Source organism: Nomascus leucogenys, chromosome 2 (genome assembly GCF_006542625.1).
Source record: "Nomascus leucogenys isolate Asia chromosome 2, Asia_NLE_v1, whole genome shotgun sequence".
Taxonomy (NCBI): domain Eukaryota; kingdom Metazoa; phylum Chordata; class Mammalia; order Primates; family Hylobatidae; genus Nomascus; species Nomascus leucogenys.
This window is the reverse complement of record NC_044382.1, coordinates 50,369,014-50,395,777: the sequence shown is the minus strand read 5'-3', so window position 1 is coordinate 50,395,777 and position 26,764 is coordinate 50,369,014. Positions and strand designations below refer to the sequence as shown.

General features: G+C 45.0%; 1 protein-coding gene across 3 annotated transcripts in view; it reads left to right on the top strand.

The window, feature by feature from the left end:
- Positions 1–26,764, top strand: part of WWP2 (WW domain containing E3 ubiquitin protein ligase 2) — a 183,116-nt gene that overhangs the window by 25,142 nt on the left and 131,210 nt on the right. For all 3 annotated transcript variants that reach the window (XM_030816471.1, XM_030816469.1, NM_001280106.1), the window contains 3 exon segments: positions 3,759–3,843; positions 15,434–15,581; positions 15,926–16,047. In XM_030816471.1, coding sequence (XP_030672331.1) covers positions 3,774–3,843; positions 15,434–15,581; positions 15,926–16,047 — 340 coding nt within the window. In that variant the 5' untranslated portion in view covers positions 3,759–3,773.

Below are 26,764 nucleotides of genomic sequence, written 5' to 3'. Positions count from 1 at the left end.
GTGAGCCATGATTATGCCTGTGAATAGCCACTGTACCCTAGCCTGGGCAATACAGCCAGACCCTGTGTCTAAATAGTAATAATAATAATACTGAAGAAAAAAAAGAAAATGGGAAGTCAGGGAGAGAGGTCACATACAAATAGAGTGACAGAAGGTATTAATGATGTTGAGTAGAACAGGAATTTTGGCCAGGCTTGGTGGCTCATGCTTGTAGTCCCAGCACTTTGGGAGGCTGCGGCAGAAGGATAGCTTGAAGCCAGGAGTTTGAGACTAGCCTGGGCAACGTAGTGAGACCCCGTCTCTACAACAACAACAACAACAAAATACTAGAGTTGTGGTGGCACATCTGTAGTCCCAGCTATTCAGGAGGCCAAGGTGAGAGGATTGCTCGAGTCTAGGAGTTCAAGGCTGCACTGAGCATGTTCATGCCACTGCACTCCTAGCATGAGTGACAGAGTGAGATACCATCTCTAAAAAATGTAAGATACAAAGGCACAAGAATTTAACAGCATCAGTTCTCAAGTGTGGTCCTCAGACATTGGGAGGCCTCCCAGACTCTTTCAGGGTTTTGCAAGGTTAAAACTATTTTCTTTTTCTTTCTTTTCTTTTTTCTTTTTTTTTTTTTTTTCTGAGACGGAGTCTTGCTGTCGCCCGGGCTGGAGTGCAGTGGCATGATCTCGGCACACTGCAACCTCTGCCTCCCAGGTTCCAGCAGTTCTCCTGCCTCAGCCTCCCAAATAGCTGAGATTACAGGCGCCTGCCACCATGCCCGGCTAATTTTTGTATTTTTAGTAGAGACGGGGTTTCACCATGTTGGTCAGGCTGGTCTCGAACTCCTGACCTCAGGTGATCCACCCACCTTGGCCTCCCAAAGCGCTGGGAATACAGGCGTGAGCCACTGTGCCTGGCCAAACTATTTTCATAATGACATTAACATTTGCCTTTTCACTGTGATCCCATTTGCACCAATGTTCCAGAAGCAACGGTGAGTAAAGCAGTTGGTGCTAGCACCAATTGGGCTGTTGCTGTGGTCATGGTATCCTTCACCACACATACTCTCAGTATAAAGAAAAGAAAAAGCCAGGTTCGCCTGAGAATGTCCTTGATAAAGTGGTAAAATTCATTAATTTTGTGAAGTCTTGACTCCTGAGCACGTCTTTTTAATATTCTGTGTGCTGAAATGGGCAGTACTCCAAAAGCTCTTCTGCCGCCTGTTGAAGTATAATGGTGTGTTGGGAAAAAGCACGGTTGTTTGAATTGAGAGCTGAATTAATTGCTTTTTGGGTGAAGTACCATTTTTACTTAAACATCTAACAGACAAACGTGTTACTAGATTTGGGTGTTTGGCAGGCCTTTTCTTGAAAACGAATGAAGTGAGCCCGACACTTCGAGGAAAACAACACAGTATTTGTTACCAATGATAAAATGTGAGTTTTTTTTTTTTTAAAGAAAGAGTGGTCGAGTGCAGTGGCTCACACCTGTAATCCCAGCACTTTGGGAGGTTGAGGCAGGCGGATCACTTGAGGTTAGGAGTTCGAGACCAGCTTGGCCAATGTGGTGAAACCCCATCTCTACTAAAAATACAAAAATTAGCCAGGTGGTGCTGGTGCCTCTAATTCCAGCTACTCAGAAGGCTGAGGCACAAGAGTCACTTCAACTTGGGAGGTAGAGGTTGCAGTGAGCCGAGATCATGCTACTGTACCACTCCAGCTTAGGTGACGGAGTGAGACTCTGTCTCAAAAAAAAAAAAAAAAAGACAAAAGACAAGGTAGCAGAGATGATGGAAGGAGGGAGGAAGGGGAGCGGATATGAGTTTTTAAGTGAAAGGTTTCAAGTGAAAGTTAGACTTTTGGAATGCTTTTACCTACTACCAAGAGCTCAATGGCTTCCCAATGCTTAAAGACTTGTCTGATGAGATCAGTGGTGGCATTCACAAATGTGACTTTTGGATATTGCATAATGAAATGTATCAACATTTGGAAAATCTGCAGAACTCAATGAACCAATATTTTTCAAATGTCAAATGATGATGTTCCAAAATCACATACAAGTAAAAGATCCATTCAAAGTACAAGATAGACTTGCTTCTAGCCAAGACAGAATGACAGGGACACCTCATGGCGAATGATGCTGCACATCTTTTTTTTTTTTTTTTTTTTTTTTTTTTGAGACGGAGTCTCTCTGTCACCTAGGCTGGAGTGGTGCGCATCTCGGCTCACTGCAGCTCCCCTCCCGGTCACGCCATTCTCCTGCCTCACCTCCCGAGCTGGACTACGCGCCCCCACCACGCCCGCTAATTTTTTTTTTTTTTTAGAGACGGGTTTCACCGTGTCTCGATCTCCTGACCTCTGATCCCCCCTCGCCTCCCAAGTCTGGATTACAGCGTGACCGCCGCCCCCCTCTTTTTTTTTTTTTGAGACAGAGCCTCACTCTGTCATCCAGGCTGGAGTGCATGGCACAGTCTCGGCCCACTGCAACCTCTGCTTTGTGGGTTCAAGCGATTCTCCTGCCTCAGCCTCCCGAGTAGCTGGGATTACAGGCACCCACTACCATGCCTGATAGATTTTTTGTTTTTTAGTATGGATGGGGTTTCATCATTATGGCCAGGCTGGTCTCGAGCTCCTGACCTCAGATGATCCACCTGTCTTGGCCTCCCAAAGTGCTGGGATTACAGACATGAGCCACTGCACCCAGCCTACCCATTTAAAGAATTGTGTTAGTTGTCTTCTTTTTCTCTTTCCCCTTTTTTTTTTGCCTTATACTTTTAGCAAGGATTACTATCAGATTCTACTCATTTGGCCAGAGACCCTCCTTGAGGTGTTTGCAGCAAACTTGCTCCACAGGTAGCACACTAGATTAGCTGTCTTTCTGCTGTGGATCTGTGATGTTCTTTTTGGAGATGTCTTTTTTTTTTTCTTCTTTTTTTGAGACAGAGTCTTGCTCTGTCACCCAGGCTGGAGTGCAGTGGCACGATCTCGGCTCACTGCACCCTCCGCCTCCCGGGTTCAAGCAGTTCTTTGCCTCACCCTCCTGAGTAGCTGGGATTACAGGCACCCATCACCACGCTTGGCTAATTTTTTTGTATTTTTAGTAGAGATGGGATTTCATCATCTTGGCCAGACTGGTCTTGAACTCCTGACCTCGTAATCCACCCGCCTCCCAAAGTGCTGGGATTACAGGCGTGAGCCACCGCGCCCAGCCAATCTTTTTTTTTTTTTTTTTTTTTTTTGAGATGGAGTTTCGCTCTTGTCGCCCAGGCTGGAGTGCAATGGCCGATCTTGGCTCACTGCAACCTCTGCCTCCTGGGTTCAAGTGATTCTCCTGCCTCAGCCTCTGGAGTTGCTGGGATTACAGGCATGCGCCACCATGCCTGGATAATTTTGTATTTTTTAGTAGAGACGGAGTTTTGTCATGTTGGTCAGGCTGGTCTCAAACTCCTGACCCCAGGTGATCTGGTCGTCTCGGCCTCCCAAAGTGCTGGAATTACAGACGTGAGTCACCACGCCTGGCGGAGATGTCTCAGTAGACTCTGCCTCCTCTAGACTTTGCTATAACAGTCCTGGGTCCTTTCTAGTCTCTCCTAAGACCTGTCCAGCTTCATTAAGTCATTATAAGACAAACTATACCCTGGTTGCAGTTGCTTGGACATTTCTGTTTTCTTGCCTCTGTTTCTTTAAGCTTAAATATTAAAATTGAGTTCAACTCCTCTGTCTTCTTATCAGATATTCTCTAAATTCTCTTTTCTGTTTGTCTTACAGCTTCACGGTGATGATATGGCATCTGCCAGCTCTAGCCGGGCAGGAGTGGCCCTGCCTTTTGAGAAGTCTCAGCTCACTTTGAAAGGTGAGTGGCACTGTATAATATCTTTATCTTGTCTATGCCCAGGGAAGAGGGGGAATCTAACCATACCTTCGTCTGGGGAGCCAAATTTTGTGAAATAGTTTACATGTGTTAATTATTTATTCTCATGGGATTGTCGTCTTGTAGCTGTAATTCTTGAAGAAGAAAGAAAATAAAGGAGCAGGAACATAAGGAACTTCTGGCTAAAATTGTCTAAAATGGTGATTTCAGGCCAGGTACAGTGGCTTACGCCTGTAATTCAGCACTTTGGGAGGCTGAGGCAGGAGGATCCCTTAAGCCCAGAAGTTCAAGACCAGCCTGGGAAACATAGGGAAGCCCTGTCTCTACAGAACATAAAATAATTAGCCAGGCATAGTGGTGCATGCTAGCTGGTCCCAGCTACTAAGGAGGCTGAAGTGGGAGGATCGCTTGAGCCTGGGAGTTCAAGGCTGCAGTGAGCTGTGATCGCACCACTGCACTCAGCCTGGGCGACAGGGTGAGACCCTGTCCCAAAAACAAAATAAAATGAAAACTGAATAAAATAAAATGGTGATCTCTTCATGCCCTGGGGCTCGTTGCTACCTACACTCACTCCCTGGGTGCTTCATCCAACCTCTGGCTTTAAATGCCACCAATAGAAGATCACTCCTCTGGGCTTTTCCTCTGAACTCCTGATTTATAACCAGTAGCCAGTTTGTTACCTTCACTTGAATATTTAGTAAACATCTCAAATTTAGCCTGTCTGTAGCTGAGGTCCTGGTTTTTCTTCCTCATTGTCTGTATCAACCCATCAGCATATCTGATGACTCACTCTTCAAAATGTGTCACTCAAAATTCAGCCACTTCTCACCACCCCTAGGTCCCAGCCTAGTCCAGGCCACCATTGTCTCCACCCTGAGTTAAGGCAGTAGCCTCCTGTCCTGTCTCTCTGCTTCTGCACTTTGCCCTCCTTCAGTCTGTTGGTCACTCAGCAGCCAGTGATCTTGTTAAAATGTAAACTGGGGCCAGGAGTGGTGGCTCATGCCTGTAATATCAGCACTTTGGGAGGCCAAAGCAGGAGGATCACCTGAGCTCAGGAGTTTGAGACCAGCCTGAGCAACAGAGCAAGACCCCCATCTCTAAAAAAAAAAAAATCAGAGGCTGAGGCAGGAGGATCACTTGAACCTAGGAGTTCGAGGCTGCTGTAAGCTGTGATTGTGCCACCGCACTCCAGCACAGGCAACAGAGCGGAGCGAGACCACGTCTCAAAAAAAAAAAAAATGTAAGCTGGGTCTTGTCACTCCTCTGCTCAAACCGTTCAAGGGTGCTCCATTTCACAGTAGAAGCCAAAGCTCCCATGTGATGTGACCCTTCCCCACCCCGCATTTCTCATCTCCTGTTCCTGGTCTACATTCTCTCTGCACCAGCCTCCTTGCTCTTCAGTGAATACACTGGGCAGGCTTCTGCCTCTGGGCCTTTGCACTTGCTGTTCCCTCTGAGTGAAATGCTTTTTGCTTCCTTACTTCCTTAGGCCTTTTCTCAAAAGCCACCCTCTTCCTGAGCCCCTGATCCAAAGCCACCTTCCTCATTGACTTCATCACATCTATTTCCCTCCCTTCTTTATATTTTTCTTCTCAGCTGTTGTCCCTGTTTAATTAATTTATTTCATTTGTTGACTGTCTCCTTCAATAGAGTGTAAGAGCCACAGTAAGAGATTTTTGTCTGCTTTGGTCACTGTTAACTACCCCAGCCACTAGAACAGCGCCTGACACGTAGTGGGCCCTTAGTAAATAGTGCCTGAACGAGAGAATGTTGCTTTGGGTTCCATAGCTGTGCAGCCGTCACAGATGGGAGAGTGGCTCTCAGTATCTGAGCTCAGACCCCTCAGCCTGGTCCTCCAGAGGCAAAATTGTGTCTCTTGGGAATATTTTTCTTGAGTATTTTTGAAATGCAAATGTTATTTATGTAATATACTCATGTAGTTTAAAAATCTTAATTTTTAATTTTTTTATTATTATATTTTGAGACAGAGTCTCGCTCTGTCACCCAGGCTGGAGTGCAGTGGCGCTGTCTCGGCTCACTGCAACTTCTTCCTCCCAGGTTAAAGCCATTCTCCTGTCTCAGCCTCCCAAGTAGCTGGGATTACAGTTGTGTGCCACCATGCGTGGCTAACTTTTTTGTTTGTTTGTTTGTTTTTTTGAGATGGAGTCTTGCTCTGTTGCTCAGGATGGAGTGCAGTGGCACGATCTTGGCTCACTGCAACCTCTGCCTCCCGGATTCAAGCAATTCTTCTGCCTCAGCCTCCTGAGTAGCTGGGACTACAGGCGTGCGCCACCACGCCTGGCTACTTTATGTATTTTTAGTAGCGATGGGATTTCACCATATTGGGCAGGCTGGCTTCAAACTCATGACCTCATGATCTCCCCGCCTTGGCCTCCCAAAGTGCTGGGATTACAGGTGTGAGCCACTGTGCCTGGGCTCTTGTAGTTCAAAATTCTCTCCTGCAGTCCTTCAGTGCTCTTGCTTGGAAGAAACTAGTATTATGTTTCTTGTGCGTCTCTTCCAAGATACACCACAAAGGATGCATTTTTGTAATTTTGAGAGCCAGATTGCCTTCCTTGGAAGGAATACTCTCCTAGCAATGTGCGAGAGTGCCTGTTTCCCTGCATCTTTACCAGCACAATGTTGTCAGACTTTTAACTTTTGCCTGTTTCATTGGTGCAAGCTTGTGTTCTCAGTGTAGTTTTATTTCCCACTTCTTTACTTATGCATTTGACCCTTGAACAGCATGAGGGTCAGGGGTGCTGATTCCCTGCTCAGTAAAAAAATCCACATGTAACTTTTGACTCCCCCAAAACTTTACTAACACCCTACTGTTGACTGAAAGCCTTGCCAATAACAGAAACAGTTGATTGGCTGGGTACAGTGGCTCACGCCTGTAATCCCAGCACTTTGAGAGGCTGAGGCAGACAGATTTCCTGAGGTCAGGAGTTTGAGACCACCCTGGCCAACATGGTGAAACCCTGCCTCTACTAAAAATACACAAAAAAATTAGTCAGGTGTGGTGGCGGGTGCATGTAATCTCAGCTACTTGGGAGGCTGAGGCAGGGGAACCGCCTCAACCCAGGAGGCCGAGGTTGCTGTGAGCCAAAACCACACCATTGCACTCCAGCCTGGGCAACAAGAACGAAATTCCGTCTCAAAGAAAACAACAACAACAAAAAAACAGAAACAGTTGATTAACACGTATTTTGTATGTTACATGTATTATATACTGTATTTTTACAATAAAATAAGCTAGAGAAAAGAAAATCATAAGGAGGAAAAACAATTTGCTATTGATTCAGTGGAAGTGGATCACCATAAAGGTCTTCATCCTCATCATTTTCATGTTGAGTAGCTGAGGAGGAGGAGGAAGAGGAAGGATTGGTTTTGCTGTCTCTGGGGTGGCAAAGGTAGGAGAAAATCCACGTAAAAGTGGACCCTCATAGTTGAAACCTCTCTTGTTTAAGGGTCAACTGTATGATGTTTAGCATCTTTTTTTTTGTTTGTTTTTGAGACAGAGTCTCACTCTGTCACCCAGGCTGGGGTGCAGTGGTGTGATCTTGGCTCACTGCGACCTCTGTCTCCTGGGTTCAGGCGATTCTCATGCCTCAGCCTCCCAAGGAGCTGGGTTTACAGGCATGTGCCACCACACCTGGCTAATTTTTGCATTTTTAGTAAGATGGGGTTTTGCTATGTTGGCCAGGCTGGTCTCGAACTTCTGACCTCAAGTGATCTGCCTGCCTCAGCCCCCGAAAGTGCTGGGATTACATGTGTGAACCACTGCACCCGGCCAGTGTTTAGCATCTTATATATTTAAGGGCAGGTGTATTTCCTTTTCTATGGATTGCCTGTTCATGTTCTTTGCCTGTTTCTTATTACATTATTGATTTTTTTTTGTAGTCTTGAAATATTTTAATTATATTTCTTGGAGTCTTTTGCCTGCTTCTGCCCTTTTGAGTAGGGAGATGAGTTAGAGTGAACTGATATGGTTTTAAACTGAGGACTACAGACTTTATTACCTTAGCTAATAATTAGCAAGTCTATCTAGGTCAAAGCAGAAGTCGGCCTATTGGACCTGGTAACATCCTGAGGTCCGTTTTGGGGCCATATTATTCAGCCACACACACTTATTTCTTTTCTTTTTTTCTTTCTTTTTTTTTTTCTTTTTTGAGATGGAGTCTCGCTCTATTGCCCAGGCTGGAGTGCAGTGGTGTGATGCTGGCTCACTGCAACCTCTGCCTCTCAGGTTCAAGCAATTCTCCTGCCTCAGCCTCCAAAGAAGCTGGGATTACAGGCACCCGCCACCACACCCGGCTAATTTTCATATTTTTAGTAGAGACGGGGTTTCACATATTGGTCAGGCTGGTCTCAAACTCCTGACCTCAGGTGATCCACCCACCTTGGCCTGCCAAAGTGCTGGGATTACAGGCATAAGCCACTGCACCTGGCCTCTTTTCTTTTTTGAGACAGAGTCTTTCTCTGTTGCTCAGGCTGGAGTGTAGTGGCATGATTACAGCTCACTGCAGCCTCAAAATGGTCTCAAGCAATCCTCCTGCCTCAGCCTCCTGAGTAGCTAGGACTCTAGGCATACACCACCATACTTAGCTAATTCTTAAATTTTTTTTATAGAGATAGGTCTTGCTGTGCTGTCCAGGCTGGTTTCAAACTCCTGGACTCAAGCAGTTCTCCCACCTTGGCCTCTTAAAGTGCTGGGATTAGAGGTGTGAGCCACTGCACCTGGCTCCCACCTCAGCCTCTTAAAGTGGTGGGATTACAGGTGTGAGCCTCTGCACCTGGCCAGCACATACTTATTTCTAAAGGCTTTTCTGTTGCCTTTCCTCAAGGTGAATTTTCTTACCAGGGTGGGAAGAGCCAGCTTGATAATACTGGTGTATCTCATTATACACATATTTAACCTACACAGATTTGGTAATACCATTCAGGAAAATGGTGGCGGGAAAGAGATAAATAACCGTTTAAATAGTGTAGGTGGTTCTTTTTCCCGTGCATTTCATGAAGAAAGCTGATAGTGTAACCTGTGGGGTGTGACTGTGCGGTTTCCAGTTCCCTTGTGCCTGCCCACACACAGTGTGATGCTGGTGTTTTAAGGTACATTTTTAAATGCATCGGGGCCCTTAAACGTAGGCCAGCTATTTTATTTGATATTTTACTAGAGAAACACTGAAAAACTGATCTCTGAAAAGCATAGTATAAAACAAGAAACGAGCTGTTTGGAACTTATTGAGAGAGCAGATGCCAGACTCTATTGTGGTCCCTTCTTAAGAGCTTTTTCAGTGTATAATTTTGTCATTATGTGATTTTTGCCTGATTTGTTGACTTTAAAAGCTAAATCTCACATAAAGTCGCGACTCTGTGTATAAAGATACATTTCGTGAAAGAGACTTTCTAGATAAACTTGCTCATATCTTTATTTTGGCCTGTCTTTTAAGAACAAGAAATATTCAAAATATCACCCTGCCAATTAACTGTAGGTTACAAATGTGTCAGTGGAGAGACCTGGCCAACTCCACATTAAGCAGGTGTTCAAACTTAGTATCCCCAATGGCAGGACAACCTAATGTAATGTGATAAGAGGTACACGACATAACTTATGTAGTATTCTTCTTTCTTTTGAGTCAGGGTCTCACTCTGTCACCTAGGCTAGAGTGCAGTGGCACAATTACAGCTCACTACAGCCTCGACCTCCTGGGCTCCAGGGATCCTCCTATCTCAGCCTCTCGAGTAACTGGAACTACAGGTGTGAGCCACTACACCTGGCTAATATTTTATTTTTTGTAGATTTGGGGTCTTACTGTGGTGCCCAGGCTTGTCTCGAGCTCCTGGGTTCAGGTGGCCCTTCTGCCTCGGCCTCCCAAAGTGTTGCATTTACAGGGTGAGCCACTGTGCCTGGCCTTTAAACCGAATCTAATCATGAGGAAACAATTGTAATCACCCGGTGGGTTCTTCTTGCCCACTGCACAGACAAAATAAATTCACTGCTGGGTGCGGTGGCTCATGCCTGTAATCCAAGCACTTTGGGAGGCCTAGGTGGGTAGATCACGAGGTCAGGAGTTCAAGACCAGCCTCGCCAAGATAGTGAAATCCTGTCTCTACTAAAAATACAAAAAAATTAGCCGGGTGTGGTGGCAGGCGCCTGTAATCCCAGCTACTCGGGAGGCTGAGGCAGAAAATTGCTTGAACCCAGGAGGCAGAGGTTGCAGTGAGTCGAGATTGCACCACTGCACTTCAGCCTGGGCAACAGAGCGAGACTCCATCTAAAAAAAAAAATAAAAAAAAAAATAAATTCACTGAGACTGTAGCATTGTATTAGAGAAAGAGTTTAATTGACACAAAACAGGCCGTATGGGAGACAGAGTTATCACTCAGATCAGTCTTCCTGGAGGCTCAGAGGTTAGAGTTTTTATAGACAATTTGACAGGCAGGGGACTAGGGAATGGGTGCCGCTTATTGGTTGGGGATGAGATTATAGAGGTGTGGAAAATGGTCCTTCTTTGCTGAGTCCGCTTCTGGGTGGGGCCACAGGATAATTTGTTTCACGAGTCAAGTCACAAGCCCAGGCAAGGTCAGTAGATTGCCAGAAAGTCAGAAAAAATCTCAAAAGACCAACCTTAGGTTCTGCAATAGTGATGTTACCTATGGGAGCAATTGGGGAAGTCACAAATCTTGTGACCTCTGGCTGCATGACTCCCGAGCAGTAAGGGATTATAGAAACTATACCTACCTCTTATTAGAATTCAAGCCCCTCCCATAATCCTAACCTTGTGGCTGTTGATTAGTTTTACAAAGGTGGCTTCGTTTTGGGAAGGGCTGTTATTATCCTTGCCTTTTTTTTTTTTTTTGAGACAGGGTCTTGCTCTGTCACCCAGGCTGGAGTGCATTGGCGCAATCTCAGCTTACTGCACTTTCTGCCTCCTGGGTTCAAGCGATTCTCGTGTCTCAGCCTACCGAGTAGCTGGGACTACAGGCGTGCACCACCACGCTCGGCTAAGTTTTGTATTTGTAGTAGAGACGGGGTTTAACCAAGTTGGCCAGGCTGGTTTCAAACTCCTGATCTCAAGTGATCTGCCTCCCTTAGCCTCCCAAAGTGTTGGGATTACAGGCATAAGCCACCATGCCCAGCTAGCCTTGCTTTAAGATTAAACTATAGGCTGGGTGTGGTGGCTCATGCCTGTAATCCCAGTACTTTGGGAGGCTGAGGCGGGTGGATGGCTTTGAGCTCAGGCTTAAAGTTTGAGACCAGCCTGGGCAACATGGAAACGCTGTCTCTACAAAAAATACAAATATGAGCCAGGCATGGTGGCGCACACCTGTAGTCCTAGCTACTTGAGAGGCTGAGGTGGGAAGATTGCTTGAGTCCCAGAGGTGGAGGCTGCAGTGAGATGAGATTGCACCACTGCACTCCAGCCTGGGCAGCAGAGGGAGACCCTGTCTCAAAAAAAAAAAAAAAGAAACTATAAACTAAATTTCTCCCAAAATTAGCTTGGCCCATGCCCAGGAATGACCAAGGACAGCTTAGAAATCAGAAGTAAGATGGAATCAACTATGTCCCGATTTCTCTGTCATAATTTTGCAAAGGCAGTTTCACAATCAGAAAAATGTAGAATTTGCTGCATTCTTTATAACAGCTGGTGGAAGTCTTTAAAAATCATTGTTGCCTTGGCAAAGCTGCTGGGATTATAAAAGAAAAAAACCAAAAAGTTAAACAAACAAAAATCATTGCCATGGAAAAGAGGGAAGGATGTTCTAGATTTTAAAAGATTAAGGCGATAGTAGCCACAGGCAATTTGTATATATTGATTAGGTACCGAATTGGGGGAAAAATGTCTTTAAAAATATGTTTGGGGACTGGGCAGTGGCTCATGTTTGTAATCCGAGTGTTTTGGAAAGCTCTGGCGGGTGGATTGCTTGAGTCCAGGCAGATTCCTTGAGCCCAGGAGTTCGAGATCAGCCTGGCCAATGGGGTGAAACCTCGTCTCTACAAAAAAAATTAAAAAGTTAGCCAGGCGTGGTGTTGTGCGCTGGTAGTCCCAGCTACTCAGGAAGCTGAGGTGGGAGGATTGCTTCACCTGGGGAGGTCGAGGCTGCAGTGAGCTGTGATCGTGCCACTGCACTCCAGCTGCTCTACAACTTACTTTTAAATGGTTTTACCTAGGAAAAAAAATGTGGATATATACACACACACACATGCATAGAGACATAGATGGCATTTATCTATAACCTGTGGTGTCCAATAGGATAGTCACTGTAGCCACATAGAACTGTTTACACTTAAATTACAATTATATAGCATTTAAAAATCATATCCTTATTTGCACTAGCCATATTTCAAGTGTCAATAGCCACATGTGTCTCATGGCAATGTACTGGGCAGCACAGATGTGGAACATTTTCGTCATGATGGAAGTTCTCTTGGGTAGTGATGCTATAGACACATAGAACAGAAAGCAAATGTGGCAAAATGATAACAATTGGTGAAGAGTATGCAGTATTTATTGTTCTATTTCAATTTTTCTATAGATTGGAAACTTCAAAATAGGAGGTTTTTTTTTTTTTTTTTGAGAGTCTCGCTCCATCACCCAGGCTGGAGTGCGGTCTCAGCTCACTGTAACCTCCGCCTCCTGGGTTCAAACAATTCTCATGCCTCAGCCTCCTGAGTAGCTGGGACTGCTGTTGTGCCCTACCACGCCCAGCTAGTTTTTGTATTTTTGGTAGAGACAGGGTTTAGCCATGTTGCCCGGGCTGGTCTCAAAATCCTGGCCTCAAGTGATCTGCCTGCCTCAGCCTCCCAAAGAGCTGGGATTACAGGCGTGAGCCACCATGCCCTGCTTCAAAATAAGAGTACTAAATGCCACATATGATTCTAGATTGGGGCCTGGATCAGAACAAATTTTATTTCTTATTTTTTTTTTTTTTGCTATGTTGAGCGTTGATAGGACAATTGGCAAAATATGAATAAAGTCTGTAAATTAAATCTTAGTATTATAAAAAGTTAAATGTCCTGATTTTGATAATTGTGCTATTGGTTATGTTAGAAAATGTGTTTGTTGGGAAATACACCCAGAAGTATTTAGGAGTAAAGGGGCACAACATCTATAGCTTAGTCTCAGAGTTTCAGGAAAAAATGTGTATGTGTATCAGCGCAGATACTCCTCAACTTACAGTGGGGTTACGTCCTGAAAAATCCATCATAAGTTGAACATATCGCAAGTTGAAAATGCATCTGATACTCCTAATCTGCCGAGCATCATAGCTTAGCCTAGCCTACCTTAAATGTGCTCAGGACACTTCGATAGCCTGCAGCTAGGCGAGATCATCTGGCGAAGGGGTACACGGCAGAGTATCAATTGTTTGCCCCTGTGACCACGTGGCTGAGTGGCGTTGCGGCTCACTGCCGCTGCCCAGTAGTACCGCATATGACTATTCTGCGAAAAGACCAAAATTCAAAATTTAAAGTACAGTCTTTACTGAATGCATATCGCTTTCCCACCACTGTAAAGTCAAACGTCCTAAGTCGTGCACCGTTTGTAGTCCCTATTTTTTTAAAGGCATGTAGATTCATGCTCTTACCACCAGGTGGCCTCAGTTAACCTTGGTCCGTGTGCAAATCACTGCACCTCATTTTTCTACCATGCCTCAGTACCACAAACCTTTATTCCTAGTACTATTCCCTTGTCGCTTCTGAATCTTAGCCACAGCTGATTTTTTATCTGTTGCCTTCCTCCCTTCTGTTCCTTTGGGGCCTGAGGAAGACAGTTACAGCTATAAAAAATCTGAAGGTGAATTTGGCCTTTGCCAAGTTGTAGACACCATTGTAGGACTGTCATCTTTCAGAAGAGTCTTGGGAGGGAGGGATTTGCTTATACTCAAACAGGGAAGCTCAGGCTAGGATAGACTTGCCATTACGGGCAAGGGAGCATCAGTTGTATCTGTGATTTGGGACAGGATGGGAGACATCTAGATGTGTTTTACCCTAGCGACCTGGCGTTTCCACCGGGGTAATATACAATAGGATGTCTGTCTAGCTCCTCGGCGTGATGCTTGTGTAGCTTTGTGCTCCATGAGTCTTTGGCTTGCTGGTCCCAAACGAACATCAGAATTGTTGCCACATGAAGGCTATGGGCGGAAGAAGAAATGTAGATGACTAATGACACATGGCAAAAATATTCAACCTCGCTGGTAATTGAAGAACAGCAATAGAACAAATAAGTAAAGTTCAATAATAATATGCAGCATGATGTGGAATCAGGCCGGCCGGGTGCACAGTCTGGCTTGTAGCTCCCTGGCTATGTAGAATGGGACAGTGACCTTGCCTCTCAAGCCTGTTTTCTCCTGGGTAAAATGGGGTGATGATATATTCCCTGCCTCATGGGTTTGTTGTGAGGATTCAGTTAGATAATGTGTGCACATGGCAGAGGGTCTTTAATAATTACTCATAAAATCTTAAATATTATCTTTATTTATTTCAATTAAAATTTATAAATTGGCCAGGTGCGGTGGCTCACGCCTGTAATCTCAGCACTTTGGGAGGCCAAGGTAGGCAGATCATCTGAGGTCAGGAGTTTGAGACCAGCCTGGCCAACGTGGTGAAACCCTGTCTCTACTAAAAATACAAAAATTAGCCGGGTATCGTGGCAGGCGCCTATAATCCCAGCTACTCAGGAGGCTGAGGCAGGAGAATCGCTTGAACCTGGGAGGCAGAGGTTGCAGTGAGCCGAGATTGCAGCATTACACTCCAGCCTGGGCAACAAGAGCGAAACTCTATCTCAGAAAAAAATTATAAATTTTGTTATGTTCCCAGGCTGGTCTTGAACTCCTGGGCTGAAGCAGTCCTCCCACCTTGGCCTCCCAAAGTGCTGGGATTCCAGGCATGAGCCACCACGCCTGGCCTTAGCTGTTATCTTTACACTGCGTTTTTAACCCACGTGATTTGCAAAAAGTGAACAAGCATATCCCTTAGCACTCTGTGATGTCTGGTAAAATGAATATTCTCCTGTAGCACTGATGGGAGGCTACATGGGTTTACCTTTCTTGGAAAGGAATGGGCAGTTTTAAGAACTTTAAAAAGTGTTCATATCCTTTGGAGGAATACTCAAGAAAGGCATGCAGATGTATATGTTCACGGTAATTTCCCCAGAGCGAACAATTGCAAGCAGTCTATTCGACAATGAAAGAATAGTTAACATATACCATTATGGGCTTGTATTGCAGTCATTTAAGAGTGACTTATGGGGGTGAAGAATTTTTAAAGAATTGAATTAATAAAGGATGAAAATCTGGAAGGCAATTTACCAATGATAAATTGGTAATGATGATCACTGGCTGTTATCCCAGTGGTTTCAGGTTAGGGATGATTTTTTTTTTCTTACACTTCATATTTTTTTGGTGTGTGTACTCACATTTCTTTAAAAAGTTTTTAGAATCAAGACAAAACAAAATGTATTGATTTATTTTTTAAAGAAATAACTAAAAAGAGCCGGAACATCTGCCACAGGGGGGCATCTGGGAGCCCTGGGACTCAACTTTGACTTTTTCTTTCTTTCTCTCCCAGTGGTGTCCGCAAAGCCCAAGGTGCATAATCGTCAACCTCGAATTAACTCCTACGTGGAGGTGGCGGTGGATGGACTCCCCAGTGAGACCAAGAAGACTGGGAAGCGCATTGGGAGCTCTGAGCTTCTCTGGAATGAGATCATCATTTTGTAAGAGAAAGCCCCTTCTTTTTGAATGCAGCAAGATGGGGAAAGAGAGAGGGTGCTCCTAGGGGGTTGTGGGAGGTAGAGATTCCCTGTGGTACCTCCGACTTTTTCTGCCTATGGTACCCAGGGTGGCTCTCTTTAGTCGTTCCTACACTACTGAGCTCATAGAGCGTTCATTATTAGCTAGAGGGTTACAGGGTCAGCTTTGAGGGGGGAAAGGATATATGTGGGTGTCTGCTTGTTTTGGTTACCCCTCCCCAAGATGTCAGCAGTTTAGTTTAAATGTTTTCTTCTAAGTTATAGGAATGATCTGCTTGGATGTAATGAATCAGGTATTTGTTTTCCAGGAATGTCACGGCCCAGAGTCATTTAGATTTAAAGGTCTGGAGCTGCCATACCTTGAGAAATGAACTGCTAGGCACTGCGTCTGTCAACCTCTCCAATGTCTTGAAGAACAATGGGGGCAAAAGTATGTATGATGAAGGGGGCGCCGACGTGATTCCTTGGTGGGGATGGGAGGACCTGGCAGATCAACCTGGTGTTGCAGTTTCCCCCAGGACTAGGGGCTGCGGTACCTCTGTTCTCCTTGGATAACTGTCTTTGGAGTTTTAGGAAGGCTGAGGGCTCCTCTCTGCCTCTACTACAGAGTTTAGCCCTCTTTGTCCAGGGCCTCTAGTAATGTGATGCAGTGGTGTGTTGCCCTTGATCCTTCCTTAGGGACTGGAAACTTTCTGTCTGCCTCTGCTTCTCTTCCCGTTGCAGGAGATGTGTGATATGTTGAATGAAACTGCCAAATGCCTCTAGCCTAAATCATTGCTTTTCTAGCCTCAGCCCTAAAACAGAACAAAGGAGCGTGTGTATACGTATATGTGTGTATGTGCATGCCTGTGTGCGTGTGTGCACGTGTGTGTCTGGGATAGTGTTACAAATAGTGCCCTGTGCTTACTCGGCACTCAGTAAACATTTACTGGATGTTGGAACGTGATGGACACGCCATCTGAATTAGCCAATGTGCCTCTACGTCACGGACATATAAATCCTCATCTATTTATTGCTGTTTGTGGTCAGTGGCGTGGCCCATGGCTGTGGTATTGGACCCTCCTTCATAAGGCCTCTATTCAGAGCAGTACCATATGTGGCGAATGAATGGCATGGAAAGAAAGGCTCCTTTTTCTCTTGATGTCTAGAAAGTATTTTCTGAAAGTGGATGTAGCTTAGGAAAGAGGTGGGGGCGGGGAGCGTTGTGTTCCAGCGAGCGTGTTACATTGATTTAAGAGTCTTTCTTTTCTCTCCAAGCCTGTCCTTTTAAGCGATGGGCCACTTGAAAGCTCTTTGAGCCTCCTCTGGTCTTTTCTTTTCAGCTGGGCACATAGAGATGTGCTGAACCCACCCTGGCCCGAGGAATTGTTTAAAACCAGAGATGCGCCTCCACTTTAATCCTGCAGAGAACTCCCTGATTGCTTTGTCTTCTGAATTGGTGTTTATTTTCCCAAACCCTAGCCAGCCTTTTGTAATTTGATCATCAGGGAGAATTCTATTTATTGCAATATTTGGAAATATACTTGTGGATAGCCTCACATTAGGATGCAGCAACCAGCATGAGGGTCCTTTTTTCTTCTTCATTCGCCCAGCTAATATACTTTTGCTTTTGGTTAGCAAAAGTCCTTGTAGAAATTGTAAATTACAGAAGGAAAACAAAATTTGCCCGTAAGCACAGCACCTAGTAATAGTTATTGTTTTTTCTTTTTTTTCTTTTGAGATGGAGTCTTACTCTGTTGCCCAGGCTGGAGTGTAGTGGCGCAGTCTCGGCTCACTGCAACCTCCGCCTCCCAGGTTCAAGCGACCCTACCACCTCAGCCTCCCAAGTAGCTGGGATTACAGGTGCGTGCCACCATTCCCAGCTAATTTTTGTATTTTTAATAGACATGAGGTTTCTTTTTATTTTTACATTATTTTTTTATTTTATTTATTTTTTATTTTTTTTGCATACAAAACATAAACATTTTCTAAAAATACATACAAACAAAAAGATGCATATCAAACATATTGGGAAGGTTGCACATGGGAAGACAGGGAATAGAAATGGGGAGTGGGAGTTAAAGAAAATAAATGAGAGGGGGACTTTGTATGCATCAATGATAATAACTCAATCCTCTATTTGACAAGAAGGAGAAGGAAGAGGAAGAAAAAGAAAGTGGGATAAAGGATCAGAAAGGGAGGAAAATAGAAAAAATTCGAGTATGACTCCAGGGTAGACCTGTTTTGTTGTCGCTGGGTTGGTTGGTTTGTTTGTCTGTTGTATTTTTCATATGTTTCGCCATGTTGGCCAGGCTGGTCTCGAACTCCTAGCCCCAAGTGATCAACCCACCTCGCCTCCCAGAGTGCTGGGACTACAGGCGTGAGCCACCACGTCCAGCCCCCACATTGCTTCTGGCCTCCGTGGTAGACCTCCCAGACGGGTCGGCCGGGCAGAGGCGCTCCTCACATCCCAGACAATGGGTGGCCGGGCAGAGGCCCTCCTCTCTTCCCAGACGGGGCGGCTGGGCAGAGATGCTCCTCACTTCCTAGACGGGGTGGTGGCCGGGCAGAGGCGCTCCTCACATCCCAGACAATGGGTGGCTGGGCAGAGGCTCTCCTCACTTCCCAGACGGGGCGGCTGGGCAGAGGCGCTCCTCCCTTCCCAGACGTGGCGGCCGGGCAGAGGCGCTCCTCACTTCCCAGACGGGGCGGCCGGGCAGAGGCGCTCCTCACATCCCAGACAATGGGCGGCCGGGCAGAGGCGCTCCTCACATCCCAGACAATGGGCGGCCCGGCAGAGGCGCTCCTCGCTTCCCAGACGGGGCGGCCGGGCAGAGGCGCTCCGCACTTCTTCCCAGACGGGGCGGCCGGGCAGAGGCGCTCCTCACTTCCCAGACGATGGGCGGCCAGGCAGAGGCGCTCCTAACATCCCAGACGATGGGCGGCTGGGCAGAGGCGCTTCTCACTTCTTCCCAGATGGGGCGGCCGGGCAGAGGCGCTCCTCACTTCTTCCCAGACGGGGCGGCCGGGCAGAAGCGCTCCTCACTTCCCAGACGGGGCAGCCAGGCAGAGGCGCTCCTCACATCCCAGACGATGGGCGGCCAGGCAGTGACGCTCCTCACTTCCTAGACGGGGTGGTGGCTGGGCAGAGGAGCTCCTCACCTCCCAGACGGGGCGGCCGGGCAGAGGCGCTCCTCACATCCCAGACGATGGGCGGCCAGGCAGAGACGCTCCCCACCTCCCAGACGGGGCGGCGGCCGGGCAGAGGCTGCAATCCCAGCACCCTGGGAGGCCAAGGCAGGCGGCTGGGAGGCGGAGGCTGCAGCGAGCCAAGACCACGCCACCGCACTCCAGCCCGGGCAACACCGAGCACCGAGTGAGCGAGACTCCGTCTGCAGTCCCAGCACCTCGGGAGGCCGAGGCGGGCAGAGCACTCGGGGTCAGGAGCTGGAGACCAGCCTGGCCAACATGGCGAAACCGCGCCTCCAGCCAAAGGAGAGCAGGCAGCGGTGGTGGTGCGCGCCGGCAATCCCAGGCAGCCCGCAGCCCGGGGCTGGAGAATCACGGGAGCCGGAGGCAGGGAGTCTGCAGCGAGCCGAGTCGATTCCAGCCTGGGCCACAGAAGGAAGAAAAGAGAAGAAAAGAAAGAAGAAGAAGGAAGGGAGGGAGGGAGGAAGGGAGGAAGGAAGGAAGGAAGGAAGGAAGGCATGAGGTTTCACCATGTTGGTCAGGCTGGTCTTGAACTCCTGACCTCAGGTGATCTGCCCGCCTCATCCTCCCAAAGTGTTGGGATTACAGGCGTGAGCCACGCGCCCAGCCTGATAGTTATTCTTAATGTTTTTTAAAAAGCCATTTTATGGCTGGGTGCGGTGGCTCACGCCTGTAATCCCAGTACTTTGGGAGGCTGAGGCGGGTGGATCACCTGAGGTCAGGAGTTCGTGACCAGCCTGGCCAACATGGGGAAACCCTGTTTCTACTAAGAAAAATACAACAATTACCTGGGGATGGTGGTGGGTGCCTGTAATCCTGGCTACTCAGGATGCTGAGACAGGAGAATCCCTTGAACCTGGGAGGTGGGGGTTCCAGTGAGCCGAGATTGCACCACTGCACTCCAGCATGGGTGACAGAGCAAGTCTTAAAAAAAAAAAAAAAAGCAATTTTACTTTAATTAATTAATTTATTTTTATATTTTATATATTTTTTTGAGACAGGTTTCTCACTTTGTCACTCAGGTGGAGTGCAGTGGTGCGATCTTGGCTCACTGCAGCCTCTGCTCCTGGGCTCAAGTGATCCTCCCACCTCAGCCCCCACCCCTAGTAGCTGGGACTACAGGCACACGCCACCATGGCCTGGCCGTATTTCATATTTTTAGTAGAGAGTAGGTCTCACTATGTTGCCAGGATGGTCTGGAACTCCTGAGCTCAAGTGATCTGCCTGCCTTGGCCTTCCAAAGTGCTGGGATTACAGATGTGAGCCACTGCGTCTGGCCAATTAATTAAATTTTAGATTGAGATGGGATCTCACTATATTGCTCAGGCTGGAGTGTGGTGACTATTTATAGGCACGATCACAGCGCACTGTAGCCTCAAACTCCCAGCCTCAAGCCATCTCCTGCCTCAGCCTCCGGAGTAGCTGGAACCACAGGCGTGCACCACTATACCTGACTACTGTTAACATTTTGATGTATACATTTTTGAGCTTTTTAATTTTATCTTTTAAATAATTATTTCTCCTCAGATCCTTATTCTGATCTTTTTTTTATATTTGTAGACGTATATTGATGTTTATGACATCAGTGAAACTAAATTGAGATTATACATGAACATATTATTTTGCAATATGCCTTTTTCTCTTTAAAAATGTGTCAGTATATATTTATTTTTATTTATTTATTTTTTTTCTGAGACGGAGTCTTGCCCTGTTGCCCAGGCTGGAGTGCAGTCGCACGATCTTGGCTCACCACAACCTTCGCCTTCTGGGTTCAAGCGATTCACCTGCCTCAGCCTCACGAGTAACTGGGACTACAGGCACCCACCACCATGCCCGGCTAATTTTCGTATTTTTAGTAGAGACAGGGTTTCACTATGTTGGCCAGGCTGGTCTCGATCTCCTGACCTCGTGATCTGCCCGCCTCGGCCTCCCAAAGTGCCGGGATTACAGGCATGAGCCACCGTGCCCGGCCTATATTTATTTTTAGTTGTGATAAAATACACATGATGTAAAATTAATCACGTTAATAGTTTTTAGGCGTACAGTTAATCACGTTAATAATTTTTAGGTGTACAGTTTAGTGGTGTTAAGTACATTCACCTTGTACAGCCATCACCACCATCTATCCCCAGAACTCTTTTCACCTTGCAAAACTGAAATTTTGTGCCCATTAAACCATGACTCCCCCTCCTCCCCTCGCACCTGGCAGCTACCACTCTGCTTTCTGCTTCTGTGAATTTGGCTTTTCCAGGTAGCTTATGTTAGTGGAACCATACAGTATTTGTCCTTTTATGACTGGCTTATTTCAGTCAGCATAATGTCCTCAAGGCTTATTCATGTTGTAACATGCGTCAGAAGATTTTTCTTTTCTTTTCTTTTCTTTTTTGAGACAGGGTCTCGCACTGTCGCTCAGGCTGGACTACAGTGGTGCGATCTTGGCTCACTGCAACCCCTGTCTTCTGGGTTCAAGTGATTCTCCTGCCTCAGATTATGACAGGTGCCTGCCACCATGCCCGGCTAATTTTTGTATTTTTAGTAGAGACGGGAGTTTCACCATGTTGGCCAGGCTGGTCTCGAACTCCTGACCTCAAGTGATCTGCCCACCTTGGCCTCCCAAAGTGTTGGGATTACAGGCATGAGCCACAATTTTACTTTTTTGTATTTTATGAAATGTGATAATCTTTTCAAGTGTCCATGAGAAATGTCTTGGAAGCCATGAGAGAGAATGTGATTTCAGTAAAACTTGGGCACAGAGAATTTGGCCTATCTCAGTAGGACAAACTAATAGCTGTTGTGATTCATTTGGGACTATTGTTAAATATTTGATTACTTTTTGTGCCCAGTACGAATAGGGATCTAATTCATTTTTTTCCCTAATTTCCATGTAGCTGATTGGTTTAGCACTACTTATTGAATAATCCATCTATTTCCCCAATGACTTGAGTTGCTTCAGCTTATATTAAAAACATATGTGTACTTGGGCCTGCTTAGGGACTTTCCATTTAATCCATCGTTTTATTAGCCTTTCCAAATCACTCTGTCTAAGCTATTGTAAAATTATGTTTTAATACCTGGCAGTTAAGTTTCTCTTTTTTTTTTTCAAAGTCTTCATGCTTCTTTTCTTTGTGTACATCACATCTCTAGATGAACCTTAACAGTTTCATCAGATTCTCTCCTCTTCCTACTCCCCATGCCCCCAAAAAAAATCTCTTGAGATTTTATGGAGTCCTGTCATATGTAAAGTTAACGTAATGGGGAATTTTCATACTGAATCTCCCCACCTAGGAACATGGGATGTTTCTAAATTAATTCAAATAATTTTGAAGTTATCTTTAAATAGATTCCACTTTAAATCTTAAAAACCTTTGGTATTATTTTCAGTGGGATCTTTTCTTATTCTGTCTTCTAACTCAGTATTGTTGGTAGATGGCTGTTTCTGCATTTTCTTTTGTCATCTGACTGAGTCCTTTAGGATAGGTTTGCAGTAGTTTCTTTTGAGTTTGCTTGGTAGACTTTTTTTTTTTTTTTGAGATGGAGTCTCACTCTGTCACCCAGGCTGGAGTACAGTGGCATGATCTTGGCTCACTGCAACCTCCGCCACCCGGGTTCAAGCGATTCTCGTGCCTCAGCCTCCTGAGTAGCTGGGATTACGGGCACCCAACACCATGCCTAATTTTGGTATTTTTGGTATAGACGGGGTTTCATCATGAAGGCCAGGCTGGTCTCCAACTCTTGACCTCAGACGATTTGCCTGCCTTGGCCTCCCAAAGTGCTGGGATTACAGGCGTGAGTCACTGCGTCCAGCCTGCTTGGTAGACTTTTATGTGGATTGTGACACTGATAATTTTGTTAACCCTAAGAGATAATTATATTTCTATTTCGTGTTAGTTGCTTTGCATAAAACTTTCTGTTTTAGTGGTGATAGAGAAATGCCCTCTAGTAAATAACTTCTAGGTATAAGGTTGGGTGTTAGTAACCTTTTTGCTTTATTCTTTTTATTTTATTTTATTTTTTGGCACCTTTCTGACTGGGAATCTTTTTGATTTATTAATCATTGCAGGTTAAAAAAAAATAAGGAAGGATGTTGAGTTTTTTTTGAGACAGGATCTTGCTTTGTTGCCCAGGCTGGAGTGCAGTGGCATGATCACTGCTCACTGTGGCCTCTACCTCCCAGGCTCAAGCAATCCTCCCGTCTCAGTCTCTGGAGTAGCTGGGACTATAGGTGTGTTACTAATTTAAATTTTTTTTCTTTTTTTTTTTTTTTTTAGAGGTGATATCTCACTATGTTGCCCGGGTTGGGTGTTGACTTTTTATCAAATATCTGTTAAGCAACTATTGGAATGATTATATGATTTTTCTTCTTTAAATTACTGTATTAATTTCTACAACTGGGCACACTGGCTCATACCTGTAATCTCAGCACTTTGAGAGGCTGAAGCAGAAGGATCACTTGAGGCCAGTAGTTTGAGACCAGACAGGGCAACATAACAAGACCCTGTCTCTACTAAAAATTAAAAAAAAAAATTAGCCAGGTGTGATGGTGTATGCCTGTAGTCCCACCTACTTGGGTGACTGAGGCAGGAGGATCACTTGAGTCCAGGATCCTGAGGCTGCAGTGAGCTATGATTGTGCCAGTGCACTCTAGGCTGGACAGCAGAGTGAGACCCTGTCTCTAGAAAAGATTTTAAAAAATATATTAATTTCCTAATAGTAATTATCTTAGAATTTCTAGAATATACCTAGTTGCTCAAGATAGACTATTCCTTGAAAATTTTGTTAGAATTGTTTGTTAATATTTTATATTGGGGTTTTCCATCTGTATTCATTAGTGGTATTTGTCTGTAGCTTTGGTCTATTTTTGTCAGCTTTGGAATCAAGACCAAGCTAATTTTATAAAGTAAATTGATGTGCTTTCCAACTTTGGGAACAGTCTCTATAACATGGGAATTATCTGTTCCATGAGTGCAGCAAAGAGCTCACCCATAAAACCAACTGGGTCTGGCATCTTGCTTTGAAATAATTCTTTGATGACTTTTTTTTTCAGTTTCAACCCCCCCATAATTACTGGTTTGTTCAGCTTTTTTGTTTCGTCTTGACTCAATTTTGTTAACTCATTTTTTATGAGAAAATCGGTTCATGAGATTTTCAAATTTATTAGAATAAGGGTTTTAAATATCATTCTCAGTTTAAAAACGTCTGTAGTATTTTTTACTTTAAATTTTTGCTATTTGTGTGTTTCCCCAGTTTTTTTCTTGACTAACTTAAACATTTTTGTTTTTAATTTTTGCTTTTAAATTTACTTTTCATGGAACAACTTCTTGGATTTGTCAGATACACCATATTTTGTAATATTAATTTCTGTCTTTAACTTTATTAACTTTTTCTACTATTTGCCCTAGATCTGTTTTATTTATTTATTTATTTATTCATTCATTCATTCATTCATTTATAGCTTTTCAGGTTGAAAGCTTACTGCATTTATCTGTGTCTTTTTTTTTTTTTTTTTTTTGAGATGGAGTTTATCTCTTTTTGCCCAGGCTGGAATGCAATGGCATGATCTTGGCTCACTCCAACCTCTGCCTCCTGGGTTCAAGTGATTCTCCTGCCTCAGACTCCTGAATAGCTGGTAGCTGGGGTTACAGGCACACGTCACCATGCCCGGCTAATTTTGTATTTTTAGTAGAGATGGGGTTTCACCATGTTGGCTAGGCTGATCTCGAACTCCTGACCTCAGGTGATCCACCTGCCTCAGTCTCCCATACTGCTGGGATTACAGGCGTGAGCCACCACGCCCGGCCTATCGTTGTCCATTTTTATTTAATAATGAAAACATGTTTGCTTTATACTTGTCTTTGAATTTTCCCCCCTGGATATTGAATTTTTTTTCTTTCAATGTAGCAGTGAAAACTCATCTCTACAAAAAATTTAAAAAATTAGCTAGGTGTGGTGGAGTGTGCCTGTGGTCCCAGCTGCTCGGGAGGCTGAGTCGGGAGGATTGCTTGAGCCCAGGAGGCTGAGGCTGCAGCAAGTTGTTATTGTGATACTCCACTCCTGCCTGGGTGACAGAGCAAGACCCTTTCTCCAAAAAAAAAAAAAAAAAAAACAAAAGAAAAAAGAAAAAGAAAGGGCAGCCAGGTGCAGTGGCTTATGTCTGTAATCCTAGCACTTTGGGAGGCTGAGGTGGTAGGATTGCTTGAGCTCAGGAATTTGAGACCAGTCTGGGCAACATAGTGAGACCCTGTTTCTACAAAAAAGAAATTAAAAAACATTAGCCAGGTGTGGTGTTGCACACCTGTAGTCCCAGCTACTTGAGAGGCAGTGGTGGGAGGATTGCTTGAGTCCGGGAGATTGAGGCTGCAGTAAGCTGTGATCATGCTGCACTCCAGCCTGGGTGACAGAGCAAAACCCTATCTCAAACAAACAAAAAACAAACAAACAAAACAAAAAACATTCTTAGTGTTACAACTTGAATATGTACATGTGTCCACAGCTGTGTAATCATCACCCACATCAAGACATAGAATATTTCTAGCATCCCCAGAAGTTTCCCATTGTCCCTTCTAGTTAATTTCTCCTCTCTGAAATAACCACTATTCTGACTTCTATCACTGTTGTTTAGCTTTGCCTAGTGTTGAATTTCATAATAGTGAGAACATGCAGTATGTTTTCTTATGCCTGGCTTTTCATTTTATATCTTTGAGATTAAAGATATATGACCATTTTTTTGCATGTGTCAGCAGTCTGTCTTTTTTTTTTTTTTTAAGTAGAGATGGGATCTTGCTATATTGCCCAGGCTGGTCTCAAGCGATCCTCCCACTTTGGCCTCCAAAAATGCTGGGATTACAGGCATGAGCCATCATGACTGGCCTGTCTTTTATTTTTATTTTTATTTTTTTTGAGATGGAGTTTCACTTTTGTCACCCAGGCTGGGGTGCGATGGTGCAATCTTGGCTCACTGCAACCTCCACCTCCCAGGGTCAAGCAGTTCTCCTGCTTCAGCCTCCTGAATAGTTGGGATTACAGGCACCTGCCACCATGCCTGGCTAATTTTTGTATTTTCAGTAGAGATGGGGTTTCGCCATGTTGGCCAGGCTGGTCTCGAACTCCTGACCTCAGGTGGTCTGCCCGCCTCGGCCTCCCAAAGTGTTGGGATTACAGGCGTGAGCCACTGTGCCTGGCCATGGCCTGTCTTTGTATTTGGGTGTAGTGTTCTGTTTTATGAATACACCATAATTTATTTCTCTATTCTCCTATTGGTAGACATTTGAGTTGTTTCCAGTTTTTGGCCATCATGAACAATGCTGACGTAAACACTCTTAGGACATGTATTTTGAAGGACACACACATACATTTCTATTGCGTATGTACAGATCTAGGAGCTTTGGTTCACAGGGTGGATGTATGCTTACCTTTAGTAGACACCATCAGTTTTCTAGTGTTGTACCAATTTGCCATCCCATAAATTTTACTGTGCTCTGATCGTTTGTAATTACTGTTGTGATTTTATCTTCAAACCCAGAGTTATTTAAGTGGATGTTTTTTATGTTTTCCAGTGGTTATATTGTTTGTGGTATTGGTTGTAGCTATTGCTGCTATTGCTGGCACCAGCCGTAGCACGTTGTGCATGTGGCTGGGTTGGGTAGCAGGCAAATCAGATCAGAGTCTGTTGGAAAATGTGGATTGCAACAGGGCAGTGGGCTTTTTCTTAGAAAAACAAATCTTCTAGGATGGCAATGGAGTACGTAGCCTATGTACCTAACATTCTGGCCATGTTTCATAATGTCTTCTATTTAGAGCAAGGTTATTTCTGGTAATTGCAAATCTTCCCAAAGATGGGGAGGTTTGAATCTCGGAGATGGACCACAGAGACCCTGTTTCCTGATGCAAGACCGTCTTGCCTAAAGGGAAGGCAGTCCTGAGGTTGTTTCAGGAGGGAATTCTAGGATGAGACAAATGCA